Here is a 23,473-nt window from a genome sequence, read left to right on the forward strand (position 1 = left end):
AATATCCTAGGTGAATTTATTTACCCATCAAGTCCTTTCCTGTTCTTTAACACAGAGTAGAGGTATAAGCAGGAAAGCTGATTCAGCCATGACATTTGAGGTCAGACCTTTGGTTGGTATAAATTTATATAGTTTTTCTCTGTTAGGTGACTGCAAGAACAGCAGATGATTAGCTTCTTAAAGCACTGTATCAGACTCCTTTTGAGTTAAGATTTCTTTCCCTCATTGTCAACATCATAAAGATACTTCAGATCAGAAGCAGAGGAACTCTGTTCTGCTTTGTGCATTACTGCAGGTAGAAGCTTTCTTCCTTCCAGGGAGACAAAGAGCAGGTAGAGACTTTGCTTCAGAACTCAAGATGCTACTAGACTGCAGGCATTCAGAGCTTTACTAATCCAGCCACAGGGTCTAGCAATCTGGTCCTTCTCGTATCATGTGCGCTTTTTGGCCACAGAAATCCTTTTCCTTTCAGGTATTTCTCTTGAACTGTTTAAGTGTGGCTCTGCTTTACATCTACCATCTTCTACTAGAAATTCACAATTTCTGCCTCAAATGCAGGCCTGCTGCTGGGAACACAGTGCTGAGAGCCAGTGAGAAGGAACCTCCGTTCCCACCTGCAGAGCAACTGCTGGTCAAAATGTAGGGCTGTAAATTACTATTGGCAAAGCCAATACCATGGTGTTGCACTCCCTTCTGCTTCTTTCTCCCGTCATCGTAGTCAATGCGCAAGAACTAGCATTTCCATTATGACTGGATCAGTATCTTATATACCACTGCTTTAGAAGATGAACAAATAACAGAAAATCAAGAAGGAGATCCAGCAACTGATCAGCATTTCTTGACCAATTTTAAAAGCTTTTCTTTCAAATAGAGCTATCTGTTTAGCTACACCTTTAATTCAAGATCTTGACTTTCTCTCCTCCAGTCTACTCACCTTTCTAAGCTACATACTTGCTTTCAGCCTACTGCAGGTGGTAGAACCATCAACTTTTTACAGTGAAGGTAGAGACTGATTTCAGTCCTGTCATTTCCCAATTACCCCTACTAGACTGGTTGCAGTAGTCCCTGGCTCCTCATGGATCCACAGGCTGTTGGATGAACTGATCTAACTTGGCCCATTCTATTATACACAGAAAAAACAAACAGATATTCTGGATACAGACTGAATTTCTGTACCCCGGATTGTTTTCAAGTAGAAGTTAAAGAAGAGAAATCATCCAACATAGCAAATATATATATATATATATAGGCAGTTTTTTCTCCTGGGTAAACTACTTGCCTGAAGCAGTGGTTTAGCTAACAAGAGATTAGTTTTCCTTCCTTTCACTAGGGTCCTGCAAGGTTAAATATTCTCAGGCTAATAAAGGCTAACTGGCAGCAGGGCTGAAATGCAGAAAGGACCGCAGTATGAATGGGATGTATCCATCTTGCAAAATGGCTGTTGAAACACATACAAAATTGCTATAATTGATTTTTGCAGCTGGACTCCAAAGCATATTCAGCCCCATTATTGAGAGATTTAAGACATAACCTCACTGTTTCTGAATCTGCTCACAAAATCCTGGAAGCAAAACCCGGAACTAACTCTTGTCCCATTAACTACCCCTTTCACCTTTGGATTAGAGTATCACATTTCACACAGATGTTGAATCCCACAGAGCACTTTCTTGCTAAGTGCTCTGGTTGCTGGCATTGCAGACTCCTTGGAAAGAGTACCTGGAGATAACTACCTGCTACAAAGGTTTCCAGGTTGCTGATCCCAGGTAAATTGGGCTACCCTTCTGTAGCCCTGAACCAGGTACTTAAATCTTTTTTTTCCAAAACTCTCCTGTAATCACAGTTTCCTCTTACGTTGGCAGGCACTGCCAGCGTCTCTAAAGTATCTCATACCCCAGCACCCTACAGTGAGCCTCACCACCTCACAGAGGATATCAGATTCTACTCCAAGAGCCAAGCATGTTACAGTTAGGCAGTGCTCCACACAAACCATAAGATCTTGTTGAAACTAACCCCACATTCCTCCTTGTCTCATGCCCTTGTAACAGGCTCCAGACTATAGTCCCCATTCCCAGCAGAGAACAGTTCTTCAGAGGCAATCTTGGGGAAAAAAATGTAACTTGTGTGTGTTAGTGATGTGTACAAACAAAAGAAGAAAAAAACAACGGACCAACCTTTGTGGCTGTAGGTTTTGATCCTCTTTGTTTCATTTAATTATTTTAGGGTTTATTTCAGGGATGTTAGGGATTTGGCCATTGGATGGCTGTAAAGGGCTTATTTATGAGTGCCCAAAATGTAATGAAAAGTTTTATGTTTCAAAAATGTATTTTTATAGCACAGTTGCTAACCTTCTATGTCACTCACCTAGCCAGCCTGAGTTATGCTTTCACATGCACACACCAACCCTGGTGCAGGTGTAGGTGTAAGACAGGAGTGAGATCTGCAGGCTCACCCACCCCCAGATGAGACTGAGCTCTGTGGCCATCATGCCAGAACCTGGAGCTGAACGACTTCAGTTCATGCTTCTGTTCTAACAAAGTTCTGACCCAGCAGGAAATTATATGGACTCAGTGCTTGGTACCTTCCGTGTCCAGATATGGGGCTTGGGTGACAGACTTGGGGACCTTCAGGTGCCATGACTGATTAGAGTTAGTGAGACTGCAAAAGCACTTTGCATTTGATTAATGGCTTCCCAGGCACTCAGAATTTTCAACAGCGACATAATTTATTTTTTTTAAATGCATGTTTATAGTGATTACTGTTACGTTGCAGCTTTTTTATTAATAATTAGAAAGCTGGCTATCCAGGCAACTGGAATTAAATAATTTGTCTGAGAATTCAATATAATCAAAGGAGCAGGCAATTAATGACTAATTAAATCCACTGAGATGCTGTGGGAAAGGAGTGTTAATCTTGTCGTTCAGTTATGCTGGAAAGTGGACAGATTCAGAGCTGTTCAACGTTAATTTGGAAAAGATGACATTTCTGTAACATCATAGGATACCTAAGCACGTCAGAGGTGAACTTACTACAGCTATTCACTTCCCCAGGCACAGTAAACTGAAAGAACCCTTTCCCTTTCCCCAGTCTGGATTAATTACAATGATGGAGGACTTTGAAAGGTTGCAGATTCCTCTGAGTTAGGAAAAGCATCCAGAAGACGGGCTGACTGGCTTGGCTGGCTGGAAAGCCTCTGGAGTGTATGCGGGCTGAAACATGTAGTTAGATAGGCTCACTCACACACCAGAAAAAATGGGAGCTGGAATAGCACAACAGTGGGATTATTTGTGATACTGGGGCGGGACACATTGTGGAAATCAGACCCAGACAATTAGGAAGCACAATTACATTATTTCAGAAATTTTTATGATCTTGTTTTATCCAGGATATAGTTAGTCAAAAAGAAAATTGTCATCATGATCTTTTTTTTACCTAGTTCTAGTGGCTTTTCAGAAAACAAATGCTTTCCATCATAGTTGCTAAAAAAACATAGTGTACGTGTAATTTCCCTTTTGGCTAGTGTCTATTAGATATTCCAGTCATTCCAGCTCATAGTGAGCCAGTGTATACATGGCAGTTGACAGTGTTACAACAGAAAAGCCAGGAATGAATCTGAGGAGACTAAAAACTGCTCTTGCCTGGAGTCAGTTCCTACTAGCAAGGAGAGAGGAATTCTTAAATTCTTTGCCCAGAGGCCCTTCTGCTCCTTATAGAACCTTTGAGCATGACTGCAGTCATACCACCAGATCCTCAGCATGCTGAAATCGATACAGCTACCTTGATTTAATCAAACTGACATGGACTATCTAATGTAAAATATGGATCCCCAGTGAAACATACTCTGTTGAGTTGCTTATACCTGGACATTAGCAAGTTTCATGGAAATCAGTTCTTTCACACTCCTCCTTAACTAGTCCATGTATTTATAGAACTTAACTAGACAGAAGCCAGTCGTGAAAAATGCCGTGGTAAATCCCAGTATGGTCAGGGAAGTTCATAAGATTGTCCCTAAAAGTTCAGGGAACAGAATTTGACTTTTTGGCAATAGATTTCATGATCACTAGATCCTGACAGAGGAAGGTACTCAACATATCCCATCCTGGTTCAGGGCTGGATAGAAACAACTTGGCATCTTTCAATGAGATGTGTGACCTTAGAAGTTTCTTTTTATCAAGCCCCTGCTTCCTTTCACAGCACATTTGGCCACATCATATACAGGGGGGTAGAAGGCCAGGAAACAGTCTCTGAGTGGAAAAATCTAGCTGCCATTTCTATTCACTCATCCAGCAGAATCACCTTCTCAGCGATTGTTAAAGCAGCTGCATTTTTTTTCTGATGAATTGGCTTCTATGAGCAGACAAAGAATGTTTTTAATGTATCTTTGAAAAAACATTTAATAATAACTCACTGTTTGCAGAGTAGCATGTGAAAAAATACATTCACAGCATGGGTCTGGCCAGACTGGTCAGACACTAAAGTTCTCCCTCACACTAAATCTTGGGCTGAAGCAGAGCTCAGTGTGAACCTACTGGAAGAACAACTCCTGCTGTGATGGCCTGAGTCCGACAGGATCCAGCCAGGGCTTTAACACCAGCTCTGCTGTGACTAGATCAGTTGGACTAGATGATCTTCAAGGTCTTTCCCAACCTAGATGATTCTGTGATTCTGTGATAGATGCTTGGGCTTTGTATGCGGTTATGAGCTACCTGACCCTTCACGAGATCACCAAAAGCCCCATTTGGGACTTGTCTTTTTTTTCTCAGGATGCAGTGTTAGTGTATCCATAACATGTGGTAGAATTTGTCTTAAATCAAAGTTGGTTGTTTTCCTAGTAATGCTATATTCTACTAAGTCCTGTGACCTGGACTACTGACCAGACCACACTAGATCATATCATACCAGTATGGTCCCTCCCGGCTTCAAAGTCAGTGAATATAAGTATATACAGCTACAGAGCCTCCGTTCAAATATTTCTAATGCTGAAGTTAAAATCAATACCTGATTTGAGGTACTTACTGGAAAAAAACCCAGCACGTGTAGGCTAGCAAGCAATAAGGGAGAATGCTGCAATCCCCTAGCTTTACCTTCACACATAAAAGAGAAAGAAAGGTCAGGTAAGGACAGATAGTATTTTTATAAGGAAGGAAGCTTTGCAATCTCCTAGTCTGCAGCTGCTGCACTAAAGTCATCAGGAGCTTTCAAACCTCACAGTTAATGTGGCCTCTCTACTGAGCTGTTGTTTGGATTACTTACTCTGGTTTTCACTCTCACCCCTTTTTTCCTCATCTTGTGCAATAAAACCTCCATGCACTTCATGGCTTATTGGGATGTAGAAGATTGGAAAAGGCACTCACAAAATTAGTTTATAAGCAACTGTATATGAATGCCCAGTTTCTGCTCCCATCACAAACTGCGATGCACTTAGGTTTCTAATTGTTCACTTACTTTCATAGAAAAACTGAGATTCAGATACTTTGCCCATGAAGACCTGACTAGCAGAAATGGGAAATTCAACAGTAAGAGCCCAACCTGACCCTGATGGAGGAACACACAGTCATCTCCCTACAGGGAACGCAGAGGAGAATTAAACCTGTAACAGTTCTGCAGGACCATCCTCAGGCAAACCCTGAATACTATACTAATGCTTTTCTATTACTTGTACTTTGTAGCAACACTGAAGGAGCAGGTGCTGAAATCAAACCCTTTTCATTTTATTGAATGAAGGCTGATGCTTTCGAACACCAGATACTGCTATGAAGATAAACGATCTAGTTGCAGTGCCCTGGCTCCCATCAAAGGCAGCCAGAATCCCTGGGTTAGGAACCTGCCTCACGCCACAGCCCCGAAGTCTTAGTTACACCCCGGGACAGCCATCAGCTTTCCTGCCCTGCTGTGCTGTGCACTGCCTTGCACCCCATTGCCACAGTTTGCCTTCAGACCTCCACAAAGCCCAGGCAGCTTTAAATGCCTGAGCTTCTCTAGCACTGCCTGTGAGGAGGGGATGTGCCTGGCAGCAGCAGGCAGGGAAACAGCAGTGGCTGGTAGGAACCTGGAAGGGGCCAGGGCACCACAGGGGCCAGTCTCTCCAGTGTATCCAGGTGCCAGCAAAAAAGGCTTCTTTACAAATCTGAAGCAGAGAAGATGAATTCTGTAGAATCAGGCTTTGACCTGAAAACATTTCAGCACTCAGAGCTCTGGATGAAGGAGACTTTAAGCAATGTTTTGGACAGAAAGTACCTGCTGGCTGCTGTTGGGATGATTTTCTAATACCTTGGGATCTAATACAAATTATCACTGCAGTTTCAGATGGAGGCCTTATTCCTCACTTCCAAGTCAAAGCTGGGGAAACATTTTGCTATCCACTCTAAAAACAGGTGACCTATTATGTACCAGAGCTGGCTACATTTTAATATAGAAGAAATTACTCCTGTGCCCACACAATTTATAAATCATTTCAGGATCAAAACCATTTCTAAGATGAGGAGAAAAGGTCTCAGTTAGGTTTCATAGGGAAAATTATTTGTTCCATAGCTTAAATTTATAGCTTCTTCCTCTCTTTAAGTTCAGATTTGGAGACAAGTGTTGCAAATTATAGCACAAGACATGTAGACATTGATGTTTTTCATGTCAAGCTGTTGGATCCAATGAAGTGACAGGAGAATCTCATAATTTTTAAAAATTATGTTTCTGGTTAAGAAACACTATAAAACTGAGACCAACTACACACAGAAAAGCAGGGAAAAAAGGCAAGGTAAATAAAAGATACCAAACTCATTGTATGCATAAGGGTCTGATGGCTTGGTCAGGTGAAATGTTCAATTTTGGGTTGACAGCACTGTGGAATTCAGCTGAAAATGTATATGGACTAATGGATGAAAGAAAAGATATGCTATGATCTCCTTGCTATACTCAGCATACTTTATCACTATTGATGGCATATCTTATACTTCCTAGAAAGCATAGTTTAAGAATCAAGAAATTGTAATGATAATTTCAGAAAAGAGACTGTAAGTCTGTTTGCCTTATTTCTGTATTGTTGTTCACAGGATTTCTATGAAGGTGTCTTGAAAGTGCTTGGAGAAGAAGATGAAAATGAACAGGAAGAAGTTAAACTCAAGCAGGGGTTAAGTGAACTCCCTGAAATTTATGAATTACACCAAGATATCCTGGGAGAACTGGAAGAAAGAGTCCTTAAATGGTAAGTATGGAATGGCATGGTTTGATGGCCTTAACATACCCTGCACAGCAGGTGGGTGAACTCATCAGCGTTCCCTTGACCCCACTAGCAGGGAGGCTGGGATTCCAGCAGAGATGAAAGGAGTAGAACTTGAACAGCTTTGGCAGATTTTACATACAGGCTGGAAGGAAGTCAGTGTAGAGGCTGTCAGGCTAAGAAACCAAATACTGAAACATCTGCACAATGCACAGCCCATACCTCCAAAACGGCCCCATCAGTCAGTGTGAGAACAGCCTGCTTCATGTGCATTGTCCTCTGATGCCCGTTCGTAGTCATCACCAAGCAGCTTTGCGCTCATGGCCTGAAGGTCACAGACTAATGCCGTGGGAGGTAGGAACAGCAGGCATCAGGACTGGTCCTAAAGAAGATCATCTGCTTACAGAAATCTCCTCAGAAACTGCATAGCTCTTAGCTACGGGACACCCCCTCTCTCCCAGCACCAAGGCAGTGCTCTGCACAGGCCAGGCTTCCAACCCAAACAGACACTGTAAGCCTGTCGAGGGACTCCACCTAAGCCAAACATCCTTACAGGGCGAAGTCTTTCCATGAGAGAGTAAGACCATGCCTAGGACAAAGCTCCGAAATTCACTCAGTTAAGGAGACCTCTGACTTAAGCCAGACTGCCAGCCCTTTGTCTATAGAACTGCTGGAATAAGAATATCTAAGAGAAAACACTTCTGCAGACCCAAGCTGACTAAACCTGCAGCAGCCAGTGCAGTCCCTGGTCTAGACTGAACTACTCTGGCTCTTGACAGCTTATGATGGAGCGTGCAGCCCTGCACCTCCACTCTGCTGAACTCCAGGGGGCAGTGGGGCAGTGGTCGCTAACAGTGGCTGATCCTTTCCCAGCACTGCCACTGAGCAGTTAAAGAAGTCAATGAGATCAGAACTTTTCAGTAACAATCCTAAATGCAGGGCACACCTCTCCTTGTCAGCCCTGCACTTTCAAGTCAAACCACACAAGGAAAGAAAAGGCTAAAGGGAACTGTGTATTGCTTTGTGTCCTCCAAGGGACCGCCACAAATGGCAAAGACTTAAAAAATTTCATCAATAATTTATGATTTATACACTCATAACACAAACAGAAGTGGTGTTTCTGGCTGGGATCTAAAATGACTTCTTGTGTCCTAATGAAGTCACAACCCTACTCTAGTAGCTTGCTGCCTGTTCCCCAAGACAAAAGGGACACAACTGGACATGCCCTGAGGTTCTGTCCAGAACTACCCTGTGGCACTGGGGAAGGAGGAGGGGCTGTACTGCAAATGCTGCCAACACAACAGAATGACACAGGGCACAGGGCTGTGCTCATACAGGTTCTCAGGTCACCACCACCCTTGAACCTTCCAGTAAGTCCTTCCCTATGCCTGTGCTCCCCCAGACACTCTGTTTGCTCTGACATCCCCAGGAACTCATGTTCCTCTCTTAACTGTGATTACTCTTTCGGAATCTCAGATTGTGTCCTGTTCTCTCCTTGTACGTGCTTCGTAAATATTTCAATACTGTGCAGCTGGGTGCTGAGACAGATGATGGTGGGGCAGTGCTGAGAAGGGCGCAATGAAGGAGAGCTGCACAGATGACATTACAGCTGAAGACGGTGTATTATCCCCCACAACCAGCGCTCAAAGCACCGCAGCAGCTGGAAGGTCTGTATAGAGAAGCAGAAGCTGTGTCTAGAAAGGAGACATTCTACCCCCTACAGACAGATAGTGCTGCCACTGCAAAGGCATAGCAGAAGGATCAGTCCCTCATGGTGCCCGTTCTACAGCAGCCCGTTTTGCTGTCCAGGGCCACTGAAGCACTCCTCTTTCCTGCCTTTTAACCCAGGCTTTAGCTACACAATGTCCTTAGCCACTGTGGGTCTAATACAATGAGAAAGAAGTATGGCTCTTCTTCTTTAGTATTTAATTATTTATTTATTTGCTGCTTCTTTTCTTTCTGTGGCCTTAGGGAGGAACACCAGAGAGTTGCTGATGTTCTTCTCTCCAGAAAATCAAGGCTGAATCATCACACCGCATACATTATGCAGTTTGATAGGAACTTGGCTTTGCTAGATGAAACCTGCCTTAAATGTTCTCAATTGGCTACCATAATTCAGGAGTTTGAGGTAAGGCTCTCACGTTTTTTTACCTGCAGTAATGCATGGTTGTGCCACAGGCCTTACTCAAATATAGTTTTTCTGCAACTCCACTGGTGTTCACACAGGGTAGAATGGGAGAACAGCTCTATTCACACATCCTGGTGCTAAAACTGAAGCAAGATGTTCACATGAGCATGATGTGTTTCTGTGTCTGTTGCCCACACAGCCCTGTGTGTGCATTCAGAACGTATGTTTATGAATCTTCAGGCCTGTGAGTGTATTTTGCTGAAATATATGCACATAGTGGAGTAGTTTCTCAGTCACATATTAACTTCTGAAGCTCTCTGAGGATGTGTTAATTGTTATTATTACCATCTCTTCATATCTTCTCTTCTTTCACTGCATTTTTCATCCTTTCTTTTGTACTGGGTCTGGCCAGGATGAAGTTAGGGCTACCCTGTATAGGTGCCTAGCTGCTGGCAGCAATCAACCCACATCTTTACAATTGCCTTTCTCTGCATTTTTAAATGCCTGTGAACTGCTTCCCCTGTTTACAGAGGGTGTTGTGACAGGCAACACTGAACTGCACAGGAAGACACAAACTCCACTGGCCAGATGCATAGAGGGTTCTTTTCACCTAGACTCCCTCAATGGTTTGTAACCTCTAGTCCTGTAACCTCTGGCCCTGTAGCAAGAAACACGTAGTTTCCAGTTGTGTTAACTCAGTCATCCGCGCTGAATAACACCATCAGGATACATGTGACAGAAATTCCATGATGCCCGATTACATGGCAATGTGGCCACTTCACATAATTTCAAAAGCATAAACCCATATGTGGATGGGAAAGATCAGCTGGGCTACACTGACTCTATTAAGCTAAAATGGTTAAAAGCTATGCTGCTTTATTGTGGGTCTAGAACCCCTGATTCTTATTACCTTTATGTGGGGTAAGAGAAATAACAACACTTGGGTGGCAGAGGGGCTCTAAGGATAAATTAATGATTGGACCGTAAAGGTTACTTAGAATGCCAGCTCTGTGGGGTATGGATTGTGTTTTTCTCTACAGCTCATGTGAAATACTAAGGATAACAATGAATTTCAAAAGACATTTAGAAGTCAGCATTTACAAACAGATACCTTGCAGTCACCACAATTATTTCCTGTTAGCAGCTGAGGGGAGCTCTCCTGTCTCACACTGCTCTGAACATGAACTTGGCAAATGCAGGGTTTCTACTGAGAGCCTGTATTCCCAGCATCCCTCCCAGCCACATGCCTATGCACTTCTGTCTTAACTATCAACCCTGACAATTAGCTCTTACTTCTAAGAAAGCAGATGAGGCTTTTCCTAGGATGAGATCAGCAGGATTTTGCCCTAGTGAGCTCTCTAACTTCTTGCCTTCTTGGATGGATGCATGCATACACACACAAATGAGGGGGAGGTGTCCCTCAGTCCTTTCCTATTGCATTTTTTTAAAGCATGACCACTATTAGCTTTCCAGGCTAACAATACAGAATTTAGGGCCTCATCTTGCTTCTGGCACCTTTGACTGGAGTACAGGGGACTGGGAAACACCCAGCACAACCCTAAACGCACATTTGGTGAGAGTAGTCAGCCAGTTAGAGGAGTAATACAGTAACATGAAACATCTCTACTGCCTTGGAAAATGCTGTCTCTTGCCAGCCTTCCTTTAAACAGTCGGATTCCTATTCTCCCTTTGTCCCTTCACAAGTGGCAAACTTCAGAAATGTTGGTCAGTGAACACTGAAACCCCGTAAAACTTGACTGGGTTTATGAAAGGAAGATCCTGCTTGACCAACCTGATCTCCTTTTATGACAAAGCAATTCACTTAGTGGATGAGGGAAAGGCTGTGGATGCTATTTACCTGGACTTTAGCAAAGCCTTTGACACCGTTTCCCACAGCATTCTCCTGGAGAAACTGGCTGCTCATGGCTTGGATGGGTGCACTCTTCGCTGGGTAACAAACTGGCTGATGGATGGGCCCAAAGAGTGGTAGTGAATGGAGTTAAATCCAGTTGGTGGCCAGGTCACAGTGGTGTTCCCCAGGGCTCAGTGTTGGGGCCAGTTCTGTTTAATATCTATCAGGACAAGGGGATCGAGTGCATCCTCAGTAAGTCTGCAGATGACTCCTACCGTTGGGCAAGTAGAGAGGCTCTGTAAGAGGGACTGGACAGGCTGGGTCGACAGGCTGAGACCAACTGTATGAGGATCAATGCCTGGCGTGCTGACTGGGCCTGATATGTGGTGACACGCAATGAGTCGAATCTAAAGGGTAAAGCTGAAGAGAAAAATGCTACTTGTTTTCCATGTGTGTGTTAAATCAGATCACAACCTCACTTTATTTTCTTGTAAACACCCTCTGGACAGTCAGTTCCAATTCAACCACAGGGAGATGCTTTGCTGTATTTTGCTCAATTCCGTGTCTTGAAATAAGACACTAAAAGGTTGCAGGCAGAACAATGACAAGCTTTGTTGAGATCTGATACCTCTGTCTTCAGACACCACCCTAAAATCTTTATCCAACCTTTACCTTCTAAACGGTATTCAATTTCCTTCTTTTTCCCTCTGAGTCCAAACCATTTGTGAATGATGCCACAGGAAATGAACTGTTTACAGTACTTCTTTACAGTCACAAAGACAATACCGCCTGCCTAGCAAGCTGGGTAAACTGGGAATGGTTCAATGGAACCTGTGCATGCAACTGGTAGCAAACTTTCATTAGTACGGCAGGTAGCGACAACAGTTTGCTGCTGAGCTCACACATCCCTGATCTTTGTGTTTCCCTTCCCTTCCACTGAGGACAGCAGAACTCTGGTGGCAGCCCTCAGAGCGTGAAACACCAGCTTTTGAGAGTGGTCCAGCGTGTCTTCCAGTACCATGTGCTGCTCACAGGTCAGTAAAATCACTCTCAAAGGTACTCACTGGAAACCCTTCCATGATGTTCTATGCCTCCACAGTGTCACACGTTGATGCCAAGACAGCTAAAACAGGGCTGAAGCAGTGTGGGATTTCCTGGGAACTTCAATATGCTTAGTACAGGATTTGGGAAATACCAGAGAGCCTGGGAAGGAGCAGGCACTTCTTCAGCAAAACCATGCTGAAAGTTCACAAGAAAGTGTAAAATCAGGTGCTTTCAGCCATCCTTCTTGGCTTTTCCCTTCTGTGAATTAGGAGAGGCAGAATTCAGCCTCACTGCCAAACAGGTTTGATTTTATTTATGCCAAGGGATATTATCAGACAGGAGGGGACAGCAGAACCCAGCAAGGGGACTGCACTGCATCCCGTACGGCAGTAGTAAGCACCATCTCCTTCTTCATCAACAAAGCAGCTGCATCCAGTACTGCGCCCTAAGCACATTACACCTAAGGCTAGTGATAAGTTTGAGCCAAAATCCCCATTCAATTTCTCTGCATTGAAGGAGGCAGAGATCCAAATTTACATTAACAGAACATTTACAGATTTTACATTTACAGTAGCATCTTCCCTTTACATTCAGGATCCTATATATCACTCCTACCCATATCCTCTCTGAAGGGGATTGTATTCCCTTTGGTACTTCATTCTCTGCAAGCCACAGCAAATCTAGCAAGCCTGAGCCTGTGAAGGGAGCAAGCTTTCTGAAGCAGGATGTGGTCCCTAGAAAGAATTGTGAAGTTTAGGTTTGTAACTAATGTCCTGGTTGGGGAAGGAAATGGTGAAATGTAACACTGAATCTCTGTGTTGTCAAGTAATTTAGTCAGAGCAGCACACAAAAGAGCAAGGATCCGTAGACCTAAAGATGGAGAAGTGCTTTGGAAGTATATATACGTGTGGGTGGGGAGGGATGCAAGATGAGTTATCCATGGGACGGTAAAAAGGAAGCCATAAACCCTGCCCATACTCAACAGCCAATGATGGGCACAGCCTATTAGAAGGGCCTCCTATAAATGCAGCAGAACAAAGTGACCATATGAAATTTTTAATCACGGCACAGATTATCAGCAGTTTCATCCTGCTCCAGACACTTTGATGAAGGATGCAACTAATTATTCACAGCTGGTTTTGCTTTTTTAGTACGAGCAAAACAAATGAGCACCGGATGTCGATAGTAGGGCTTTTTTTTCTGTCTGACTTGCTTCCCTCTCTGGGTGTGCCTACATTAAAGGCAACTTTCCAGACTTGCGGGTTGCAGTACTTAGTAGTCTCACATGATCCTCACAGTGTTTTTAGTGCATGCACACAAATACTACATCTAAAAGAAAGGACTTTGCATGTCCCTGTCAGAAATACTCCCACTGTGCTCCATTTTCTCTGCCCATTTCTGTGGTCCACAAGGTGAATTGCAAACATGAAGCATGGTATTTTGTGAGAGAGCTGGAAGGGTTTCAGTGCAGCTCCAGCAATTGGATTCCACCTATACTTGAAGCAACTTGAGCTCCTCCTTTTCCCAGGTACTGGCACTAACTGGGAAAATGAAAGCTTTTGTGTGTAGTGAGATAAGGTCTGGTGGATGAAGATATTCCAGAAAATAGGTTTACTGCTTCAGTTCTTCACCACAAGAAACCAAGCCCATCTTTGCCTGCTAGGACAGAGTGGGTCTGCAACAGTGCAGTCCTTCAGATTCTCTAGACAGCATTAAAAAAAAAATATGCAGGTGTACTTCTGTGTTCATAACTGGCTGTTTCTACCAGATAAGGAAGGGTATTTCATTAAGATATTGGTTGCCAATTACTACACTACAGCCAAAAGGAGTTGCCAACTCAGTTAAGTGTCCATAGCCAAGGACAGAGCTTGCAGCTGTGAAAAGGAACACTAAATATTGCCTGATAGCACCCCACAACCCCTTCCTGCCTGAGTACAGGCAGATGCTTTCCTGAATGCACGTAAAAGCCAGTAGATTTCAGGATGCCAGGGAAGGCACAGCACTAGAAGAGAAACATGTATGGATAGGACATTCCATGGCACGGATATCCACGCACAGCACCTTTCTCAGCACAAAGGCCTAGTTCCTGGATGCAGCATTTAGGAGTCTGGATTCATCAGAAGGGTAAGAATGAAGTATTTCAGGATTAGGCTTTTAAAAAGGTGGCACTCATGTACTACAGTCATTAAAAGCATAAAGACCCAGACAAAGAACAGACAGATGATCCAAGGCAAGTAGTCTAAGTAAGGTCAAAGGTTTGTATATAATGCAAATATAATTCCTGTAAATTAAAGTCCTATTGAGTGTACTTTACAGAACCTATCTTCAGAATGTGACTGAGTTCAGTAGCAGTCATTGAACTCTGCATGTACAGAACCAGAGTCTCCTGCCTATGTCTATAAAATGCATATAATTAATTTACTATAAATATAGAAAATCAGTCATTACAGCCAACACCATTCATTCAGATGGGAAACTAGAATTCGTTAGAATAACCATTATTTGTAAAGTGGTGCTACTAAGCAATTCTCTTGCCTGAAAAATAAGGAAATACTTCTGTCACTGTCTGTTTATTCATTTATACCTGCCAAGTTACGTGATGAGTCCAAATCTGTATCAATGCTCTTGCATTGATTCTAAAAGTAAAATGCAGTCAAAGATGAGTTTTGCTTTGGAAAGAGGCTATATACACTTAATTATTCGGGAATAAAGTGATATGACACATTACTGTGGCTGCCCCCTCCCTGGAAGGGTTCAAGGCCAGGCTGGACGGGGCTTTGGGCAACCTGGGCTAGTGGAAGGTGTCCCTGCCTGGGGCAGGGGGGTGGCACTGGATGGGCTTTAAGGTCCCTTCCAACCCAAACCATTCTGTGATTCTATGATTAGGATTTTACGGTTTAGCTAATAACACTACAAATCTGGATCTATATTCTGATTACTGGATGTCTGTGTGTGTTTGATTATTTTCTACAGATTACTTGAATAATCTTTGCCCTGATTCTACAGAGTATGAAGCCACACAAGGTAAAATAAAATGGGTAGAACAAAAATTCTGCTTTGCTAACTGCTTCTAAAGAGGTACAGAATCTGTACTGGTAGTATATGGGAGAGCATTATTTTCAAGATTTTGTGTTACTAGGTTAGATGTAAGATCTGTAAGAACCAGTTACTAATTTAGACAAATTATTTAGAGCAAAAACCCTATCTTTTTTTCATTGGAACACGGGGGCTTCCTATAGTTTTGACACGAAGAACTTACAGGAAAATAAATTATCATCGATACAAGCATGGTGCAGATATTGTAGTCCTGCCCCAGTCATCAGGGAAATCCTAGTCCTCTTTGGCTCTGTCCATATTTGGCCTGGTCATTGTAAAGTCAACTGGGATGGCTCCACCTGCTCATTTGTGTACGTCACCTATGGTATGCCGGCTGTGCTCTCTGGAGAAACCCAGGGGGTTTGAATCATGTATCTGTATTCTGGATTCCTTAAGCCTAAACTTAGAAGCCACTGCAGAAAAACCAGTACTGCACAATCAAGAACAAATCCAGACGTTCAGCTGCTAACACCATCCTTTCCAACACATCAGATGGATAAAGCAGAAGTCTCTTACTCCAAGTGAAGTCAAAGCAAGGTTTAGCTGTGGCCTCAATGGAAGTAGCTGCCAGGATGGAGTAAACAAGAATAACATTGTATTAATGAAACCAGTTCACCCGTCTGTTACACTGAGCGTAAATCCAAACCAACTCATAGCAATAAGGTCTGCAACTGACTGAAGGCCAGTCTGTTCTGACCAAGAGTAGAGACTTGTCTAAGATTTAGGACCTTAGTCACTGACAGTGGGACTACAGACAAACCAGTAATTTCAACAAGGCCAGGGCAGACGCTGCAGCCCTGCAGCCGCAACTGCCTATCTTGATCATGGCTAGCACACACCTGTCACATTTCTGGCCAGGGATGGCTAGCATGCTCCCAGGTTACGCCCAGAAACAGAAAGGATGCCCTGTTCCCCAGGGGAAGAGATCTGAGATAAGGACCTGGGCCATGTTACGCCACTGCTCCCAGGGCCAGCAAACGTGCCCTGGCCCAGGTTATTTGCCAGTGAAGAATACAGGTGTTAATTCATGTCACCACTTCATACACACTTCTGTCAGAAAGGAATGACCTGTCCTCTGCCTCGGCAGCACAGGGAAACGGATCACCTTAGATTGCCATGTTTTTGGATGGCTAAAGCTGGGTTACATTAATCTCTCGCTACTACAAGCTCCAGTTACCAAAAATCTGCAACTAGAAACATCACAAAAAGATTTTGTGCCATGCTAGGTGCTTAAAAGGGTCCTCATGAGCTTTCTTAGTTGGCACAAGTATGAGGCAGTTTCACAGAAGAGAATGATGAAGGGAAGAGGATCTGACAGCACTGTGCCATGTCTTAAATCTTCTGGGCAGTTGCATTCTAAAGCTGCCAAAGAAGTTAAAGGAGCTGCTGCTGAGGATGTTGGGTTTTTTTTAAAGATGCCCTTGCAAACAGAAGGGATTTGGGTTATTTTCCTACTCTTTTAGGTGATTTACGGTGTTTGTTTTGCTTCATCCCTCAGCTGCCTTATTCATTGTTTCTGAAATCACAGACCGAGCCAATGACAGCATGCTCCAAGCGGTGAGTTCTACCATGACACATGCTCTCCTGATCAATAGTGTCTTTTCGGCACATCTGCTGAAGTGAATACGTATCTTTGCTAAATTCTGAAGCCTCCTTCTGGGTGACACTCAAGGGTTTATACAGATCTGGTTTGCAGTATTGCAGATACAGAGCAGGTCTATGCCCTTTAGTGCAGCTGTGCAAGGTGTAAGTCACTGTAGCAAGCAGCACAAAGTTTTTTCCCTCTTGGGGTTGCTGAAATGGTATGTGGAGCAATGAAGTGGGAGATGGAAATTTTCATGGTTCTATTTGTAGCCTGGGATGTTTTTAGATATGAAATGTTCAAGACATCACAAACGTACTGTCAAAGATACATTCAGAGCTAATTTACATAATTTTTTCACAATTCTGGAATCTCATTTTACTTCAGAAGAATAGGTCATAGTTTATAGTCTTGCAAATGGTCACACAACCAAACAGACTGGCCAAGACTTTCATAGGTTAGAGCTCATTCGGATTTAGGTATCTAAATAAGTTATATACTTTTCCAAAGTAATTAACAGTTTCTGTAATGTCAGTGTGATTTATTAATATTGCTTACATGACATTAAGAGTCCTAATTTACTGGCAAAGATAGCCTGCATATAGCTGGTCTTATGATCATTTGTTTCCAAGGATCTAGGACTGATTTTTGTCTAAGACAATAGGAGTTTTCTGGTGACATCAGTAAGAAGCAGTGCTGGAAGGCACAGGAGGCAGCACAGAGACTGTCAGACACAGGAACCAGCAGGTTCCGGAGGAAATCAACTTGGTGGACCTCTGGGTGATAATTAAAGGCAGTGACTTTCTTTTTGTCATATTAGCCACCCACACCTGCGGCTAAATTCTCTCCCAAGGTCCATGTTTTCTTTAGCTGCACAAACCTAGCATTCAGTTCAAGTAGTTAGAAAGAAGTACTCACAGTCTCTGCAGTCTAATGAAATGTTGCTCAGTAAAACTGTAGTTTGAGTCATTCTGTAGAGGGGCCAGATTATGTTTCTTTTTATGATGAAAGTCTAGGCTTGTAGGCCTAGAAAATAGTCATAATAGAGCCCAGAATTTAAAAAAATGCCATTTTTAAGCACTTCTTTTCAGGGCATTTAGATTACCAAGGAGTACGTGCAGTTGCTAAGGAAGATGTTGACTATGATGTGGTTTGTGTTCAACAGCATCCATGTTAGAGAACAAAGCACCTCATGCCAGGCATCCTGCATTTCATCCAATAGTGAGTGGTTACACTGCAGTGGTTCTTTCTCAAAAGGTGTCTCACCTTAAGTATTTTATCACTGCATCAGGTCACAGGGATTTCACCTGACTGGGAATGTATCATATTTTTTGCGAAGCTTTCATATTTTACTTCTCATTTGAACATTGCTGAATTTAAAATCCTGTATTGGGATTTTGCTGTGCCTTGCTAAATTCAAGATCTCTCTGGCATTGCAAACATCCTTCCCTATGGTTAACTATAGATAGCATTCAATTCACTTCTTTAATATTTCATTTACTGAGCAGAGAGAGGGTTGTTAATAATCATGCAGGCATCAAAACACAAAATTCAACAAAGAGAAAAAACACCTGGGCATCAATGCAGACAAAGGGAAGAAAGGAAATATTAACCTTCTTAGTAAGAGCTTGTTTTCAGGTAGGATTTTAAGGTTGAAAGGATGAATGCAGAGGAATTGTTAGGGAAAGACACATGCTAGAGGCCACCACAGCTACGCACCAGCACTGCTGACTCAGCATATTCCCTTTATAAGGCCTTTGCCCTCTGGCTGCAGGGGAATGGAGGCACGGGGTGAGGCAGTGAATTCGCACTATGTGACATTGTAAAAACACAGTAGGTCAACTAGATGAAGGATGTTTTTTGCAACAGCTTGGGAGGTAAGAATGGAAGAGTCTCAAAACCCAATGTGCCCTTCATCTGTTAAAACTGAAGCTTTCTTGCTTTGTTCAGAGAAGTGGAAGCATCTGCTTGCAGCAGATGAACCCAAGACCCAAGAATGTCAACTTTTGCTCACATCTGGAAATCTCTGCTGCTCAGGTTTAAAACCCATGTCTCCCATATGTGTGCCAAGATCATAAATGGAGCCCATGTGTTCACAGGCTGTTTCAGAGCACCAAGTTCAGTGATGATCTCCTCATGGCCAGTGACAGACAAAACCAAAGCTGTCTAATATCTGTATCAGAAAAGGGATAAGTTGTAGTTAAAACTACTTACTATTTCCTAAATAGAGAAACCTGTCTTCCCGGATCTGCTCCCTTCCCCATCTGATAGCTAGAGACTCTGAACCTGCTTCTCCTGAAGCCAGTGGCAAAATTACCACAGATCAACATGAAGTCCAACTGGCAGGTTTCTGGTTTTGTGCAGAGAGTATCTCAAGCCATGACAACAGATCAAGATTTTGAACATTCTGAAGTTCAAGGTTTTTAAGGTCAAAACTCAAAATTCAGATCTGCATTTGCACTCAATGCAAACTTAAAAAAGCTTGCACCTGTTGATTTGGTTTAAGTCCATTTCTGCTTTTCAGCTGCAAGCTTCTCCATCCCAACCCCATCCCAGCACATCTGCCTCAGAACACATTCCCCCTTCATACAACGGCATCAGCCCATGTGCTGGCTGATGTGGCTGGGTGACAACCCAAAACCTTCAAACCTTCATTTTAAAGACAATGCTTTTTTTACTCCTCCTGATTGTTAAGGAAAAGTTTCAAACATGAATCGTGCAAACAAAGCAGCACACTCTGCTTCAGCAAGCAGACAGCTTGAACACCTTTGCTGAGTGTAAACTATCAGCTATGCTGATCTCTTTGGTTGCTTATTCTCAGCTTTATGTAAAGATAATTTGCATATCAGCACAATCTATTTTTTCATCAGCCATTACAGTATATAGGATGGGGACAAAAGTTGGGAGGAAAGTCTTTGTAGATGAAATGGTAGTTGCATTACAGCCAAATGTTATGGTGAAGGAGGAGAAGAAAAGGAGTGAGAAAGAAGCATAACACAAAAGCAAAATGCATGGAAATAATTATGTTCATACATATTAATTCTGAGTGATGTTCAGCATTGACAGCAATCACCAGTAGTTAATTACTACATAAACACTATTCTGTTACCAAGACAAAAGAACAGATGTAGATGGCAGGGAGGATGTGGTCTAACAAGCCTAGACTTTTATCATTAAAAAAAAAAGTAATCTGGCACCTCTACAGAATGACTCCAAAACTACAAACTTACTGAGCAAAGTTTTCACAGGTTTGATTCTGATTTTCTTTCTCCTCAGGCAACAAATTTATAAACATATTTTTCCATTATTAAAGTATTATTTGTACAAAGATAATAAATATTTCATCATAAAACTGAGATCTCAGGAGAAGCTTCCACAGTAATCTCAAAGCTTTAGGGTTACCTGTATTAGAGGTTGAGAACTGTAAGAGCTCAGCTCCTAACAGATCAAGGTCACACACCTTTTTCTGGTACCTCTGCCTCCTTAGATTTCACTCAGATTTATGGGAGATTTGTATGAATACTTTTCTGGAGTTAGAAGTATAAGTGGCCAAAATCAAATTTGCTCTGTTGCATTACCATGCAATGATTTTAGCTCCACTAAGTCATGCTTTAATTTGAAGAACATCAACATATCACCTGAGTTTTACAGATGTCACAGACTGTATAATAATTGCTATTAATAATGTCTGTTTTGGAACAATTTCATCACAAATTCCACATAGATTTTCACACTTCATTTTTTACCACATCAGAGCACATCTGTTCTTTTTCAAAGAGATGAAACAAAATTTCTTTCCTTCCCATCTGTGTGAATGCTGTGGGTTTTGTGAAGACGCAGGTTGATGAGAATCAAAGTTCAATATTCTGCTAAATCAGAGGTTGTCCTCCTGAATGAATATCCCATCCACAAAAGCCACAACTGACAGTTCTTTTCTTTCTCTCTGATTTTAAAAAATGTAAAGAATTTAAGAAGCTACTCTAATTACAGAACAATCTGAATAATGCCACTCAAGATAGAGTGTTAATAACTCGTCATGTACCTGATTGAAGTTCTAAGCAATAATTTAGACTTGGCATGTACCTGGAAGGAGGAAGATTTCTGCTGCCGCTTATCAACTCATCAATCTACACTCCAAAAATCTGACAGGAACATTGAATTATGATCTACATTTTCTGCAGAATATCAATGACTCATAATTATCTTTTTTGTTTTATGACAATAACACCCTAGCAGTTTTTCCCTGGGAACTATTAGCCCAGGATTTTCAGACACATTATGACATTAATTAGCTCCACAGCATTTTCATCAAGTAGGAAAATATCATTCACAATGTACTGTACAAACAGAGGCATAAGGCATCACTGCATAGCATTAAGTCTATCTAACTCTAGGAGACATTCACTACTTGAACTAAGCAGGGTTTGTATTGCTCTCTGAACTTCTACAATCTGTTAGAGGCCATGAGATCCTAAGAGCTATAAATCATTGTCGCTATTAACAGCTGGTGAATTCCTTGAGGAGGCATTCCTCCTGCACAGACATAATGATAATATGATGGAAGCTGCAGTTCACTGCTAAAATGGCCAGAGAAGGATTTCAGCCACCCGCATCTGCAGTACTAGTTGGGTGGAGCTTTGTTTTCATTTTTTAATCTTGCTTGTGAAGGATATTTAAAAGGAGAATGATGATAGTTTTGAGAATGAAGAAAATTATATAAACAGGGAGTTTTAGGGGAATGTAGGGAAACTATACCCCCCTCGTGTGCCCACATTCCCAGATAAATCACTGTCCTTCACATGTGATGGCTGTTTGACTTCCTACAGGAAATGAGTTTGATACATCTCTGTCCATTTCCTGGTGAACATGTGTCTGTACTGCACATGTCAGCACTACAACAGGCGCCTCTGCCAGCAGTCCTAGGAAAAGCTGAGGTGTGTCGGAGCTGCAGCAACTCCTCCTCTCACTCTTGTAGAGGCCCCAATGAGTAGCACTAGCACTGGCCATGAGTGTGCTCACAGGAGGGCACTGCCTTTTCTGCAGATGAAGAACTGTTTCCATTGTGGAATCTGTCAATTAGACAAGTTCTGCTAGGGCTAAAATACCCCTTAGTGATGGGAAAGCCCTTTGCAAATGTCAGCTGTCCCATGATCCCTGGTATTTCCTGTGCTATTAGTTTATACATTCTGTTTCCATCTTGCTGGCCTATAGTATTTTAGAAGTGACCTGAAAAACTCCGTTTGTTACTTCCTTCATTGCAAAGGAGATACTTGATGGCTGAAATTCTTGAAAACGTGTCAACTGTCAGTTATAGTGCATGGTCATAATGCAGCCCTGTGCTGGTCAAGGCTTGTAGGTGTTTCCATATGTTTGATATGCGGTTACTGATTAAGAACTAAACTTAGTATCATCCTAAACAAGGGTCTAGTATTTCACCAGGGCAGTAACATATGGAGGTATTTCAGGCTTATCTCAAAAAGCAAGCTGAGATAGATACATTAATTGTGTTAGCTGAAATCCAGGGTAAATTAGCCTTGACAGACCATCATGTTGACATGGATATGCTCCTTCTGCTATCTGTGATAGCTTTCTTAATTAGCTGATTCTGTAGACAGAACTGATTTGTATCAGGCAGATACACTGTACCATCTAATCGAGTCTAACTAAGCCCAGGGGTATCTTAATGCCAGTCAATGGAGCACAGTAAAACAGACCATTATCTGTCATAGCAGAAAACTGTAGTCAAAGTCTGCCAGGTCATGAAGCTGTATCAAATATGGTTCTTAATCTGTGGTTTATCTGGGTGTATAACTGAGGATTTAGGATACAATGGCTAATTTAGACAAGAGACTCCTAATTTTTAGGCATATTCCGGTGATGACTCATTGCTGCTGTGCAGCCCATTCTATGTTCTGACCAGATAAAACCACAGCTGAATCCCATGTACACGCCTCAGTTTTAGCAGCCTCACCTGCTAAACGGAAGGAGATTTGATGACTCTAGTAATATTGCAAAGGTACAGACATCCCTTCTTCCTCCTTTGTATATTCATCCAATACCATCTTTTTTATGAGAGCACTGGCTTAGCTAGATTAATCTTACTCACCATCTCCATAGATAAATAAATTCACGCCACATGCCAGTGCCCACTGACTGTGCTTTAAGGCCAGGTAGACAGTTAATAGTATCAGAGTTTGATAATGAACTTCCCGATTTTTGCAAAGCATCAAAAGAGATATGCAGCTTCACTGCCTGTTTACTAGTTAACCTTCTAAATCCCCTATTGCAAATCCATTAATCTGCTATCACTGAATATAAACCTCCAGATAATCCTAGCAACAGTCTTACAGTATCAAAGCATGCTTTGGATTATCCATGTCAGGCCACTAATGCACAGGGCTTTGGAGCAGATGCTGTACTTTGTCTCTGCTTCCAGTTTATTAGTTCTCAGAGCAAGAAAGTCAGCAAAGAGGCCAATTTATAAATACTGTACGGAGTTAGCCAGCCCTTTTGAAGATGAACTGAGGTATCAGCAGTAACAGGTCTGTAGAAGGCCACAGC

At 42.4% G+C, this 23,473-nt stretch overlaps 1 protein-coding gene across 4 annotated transcripts in view; it reads left to right on the plus strand.

The window, feature by feature from the left end:
• The window catches only part of FGD5 (FYVE, RhoGEF and PH domain containing 5), a 106,151-nt gene that overhangs the window by 57,986 nt on the left and 24,692 nt on the right, over positions 1 to 23,473 (plus strand). For 3 of the 4 annotated variants that reach the window (XM_074835884.1, XM_074835881.1, XM_074835883.1), the window contains exons 6-10: positions 7,044 to 7,195; positions 9,182 to 9,338; positions 12,137 to 12,224; positions 15,208 to 15,258; positions 16,829 to 16,887. In XM_074835884.1, coding sequence (XP_074691985.1) covers positions 7,044 to 7,195; positions 9,182 to 9,338; positions 12,137 to 12,224; positions 15,208 to 15,258; positions 16,829 to 16,887 — 507 coding nt within the window. The remainder of the gene's footprint in view (positions 1 to 7,043; positions 7,196 to 9,181; positions 9,339 to 12,136; positions 12,225 to 15,207; positions 15,259 to 16,828; positions 16,888 to 23,473) is intronic. The other variant, XM_074835882.1, reaches the window with a different exon arrangement.

This window comes from Strix aluco, chromosome 11 (genome assembly GCF_031877795.1).
Source record: "Strix aluco isolate bStrAlu1 chromosome 11, bStrAlu1.hap1, whole genome shotgun sequence".
In the NCBI taxonomy this organism is placed as follows: domain Eukaryota; kingdom Metazoa; phylum Chordata; class Aves; order Strigiformes; family Strigidae; genus Strix; species Strix aluco.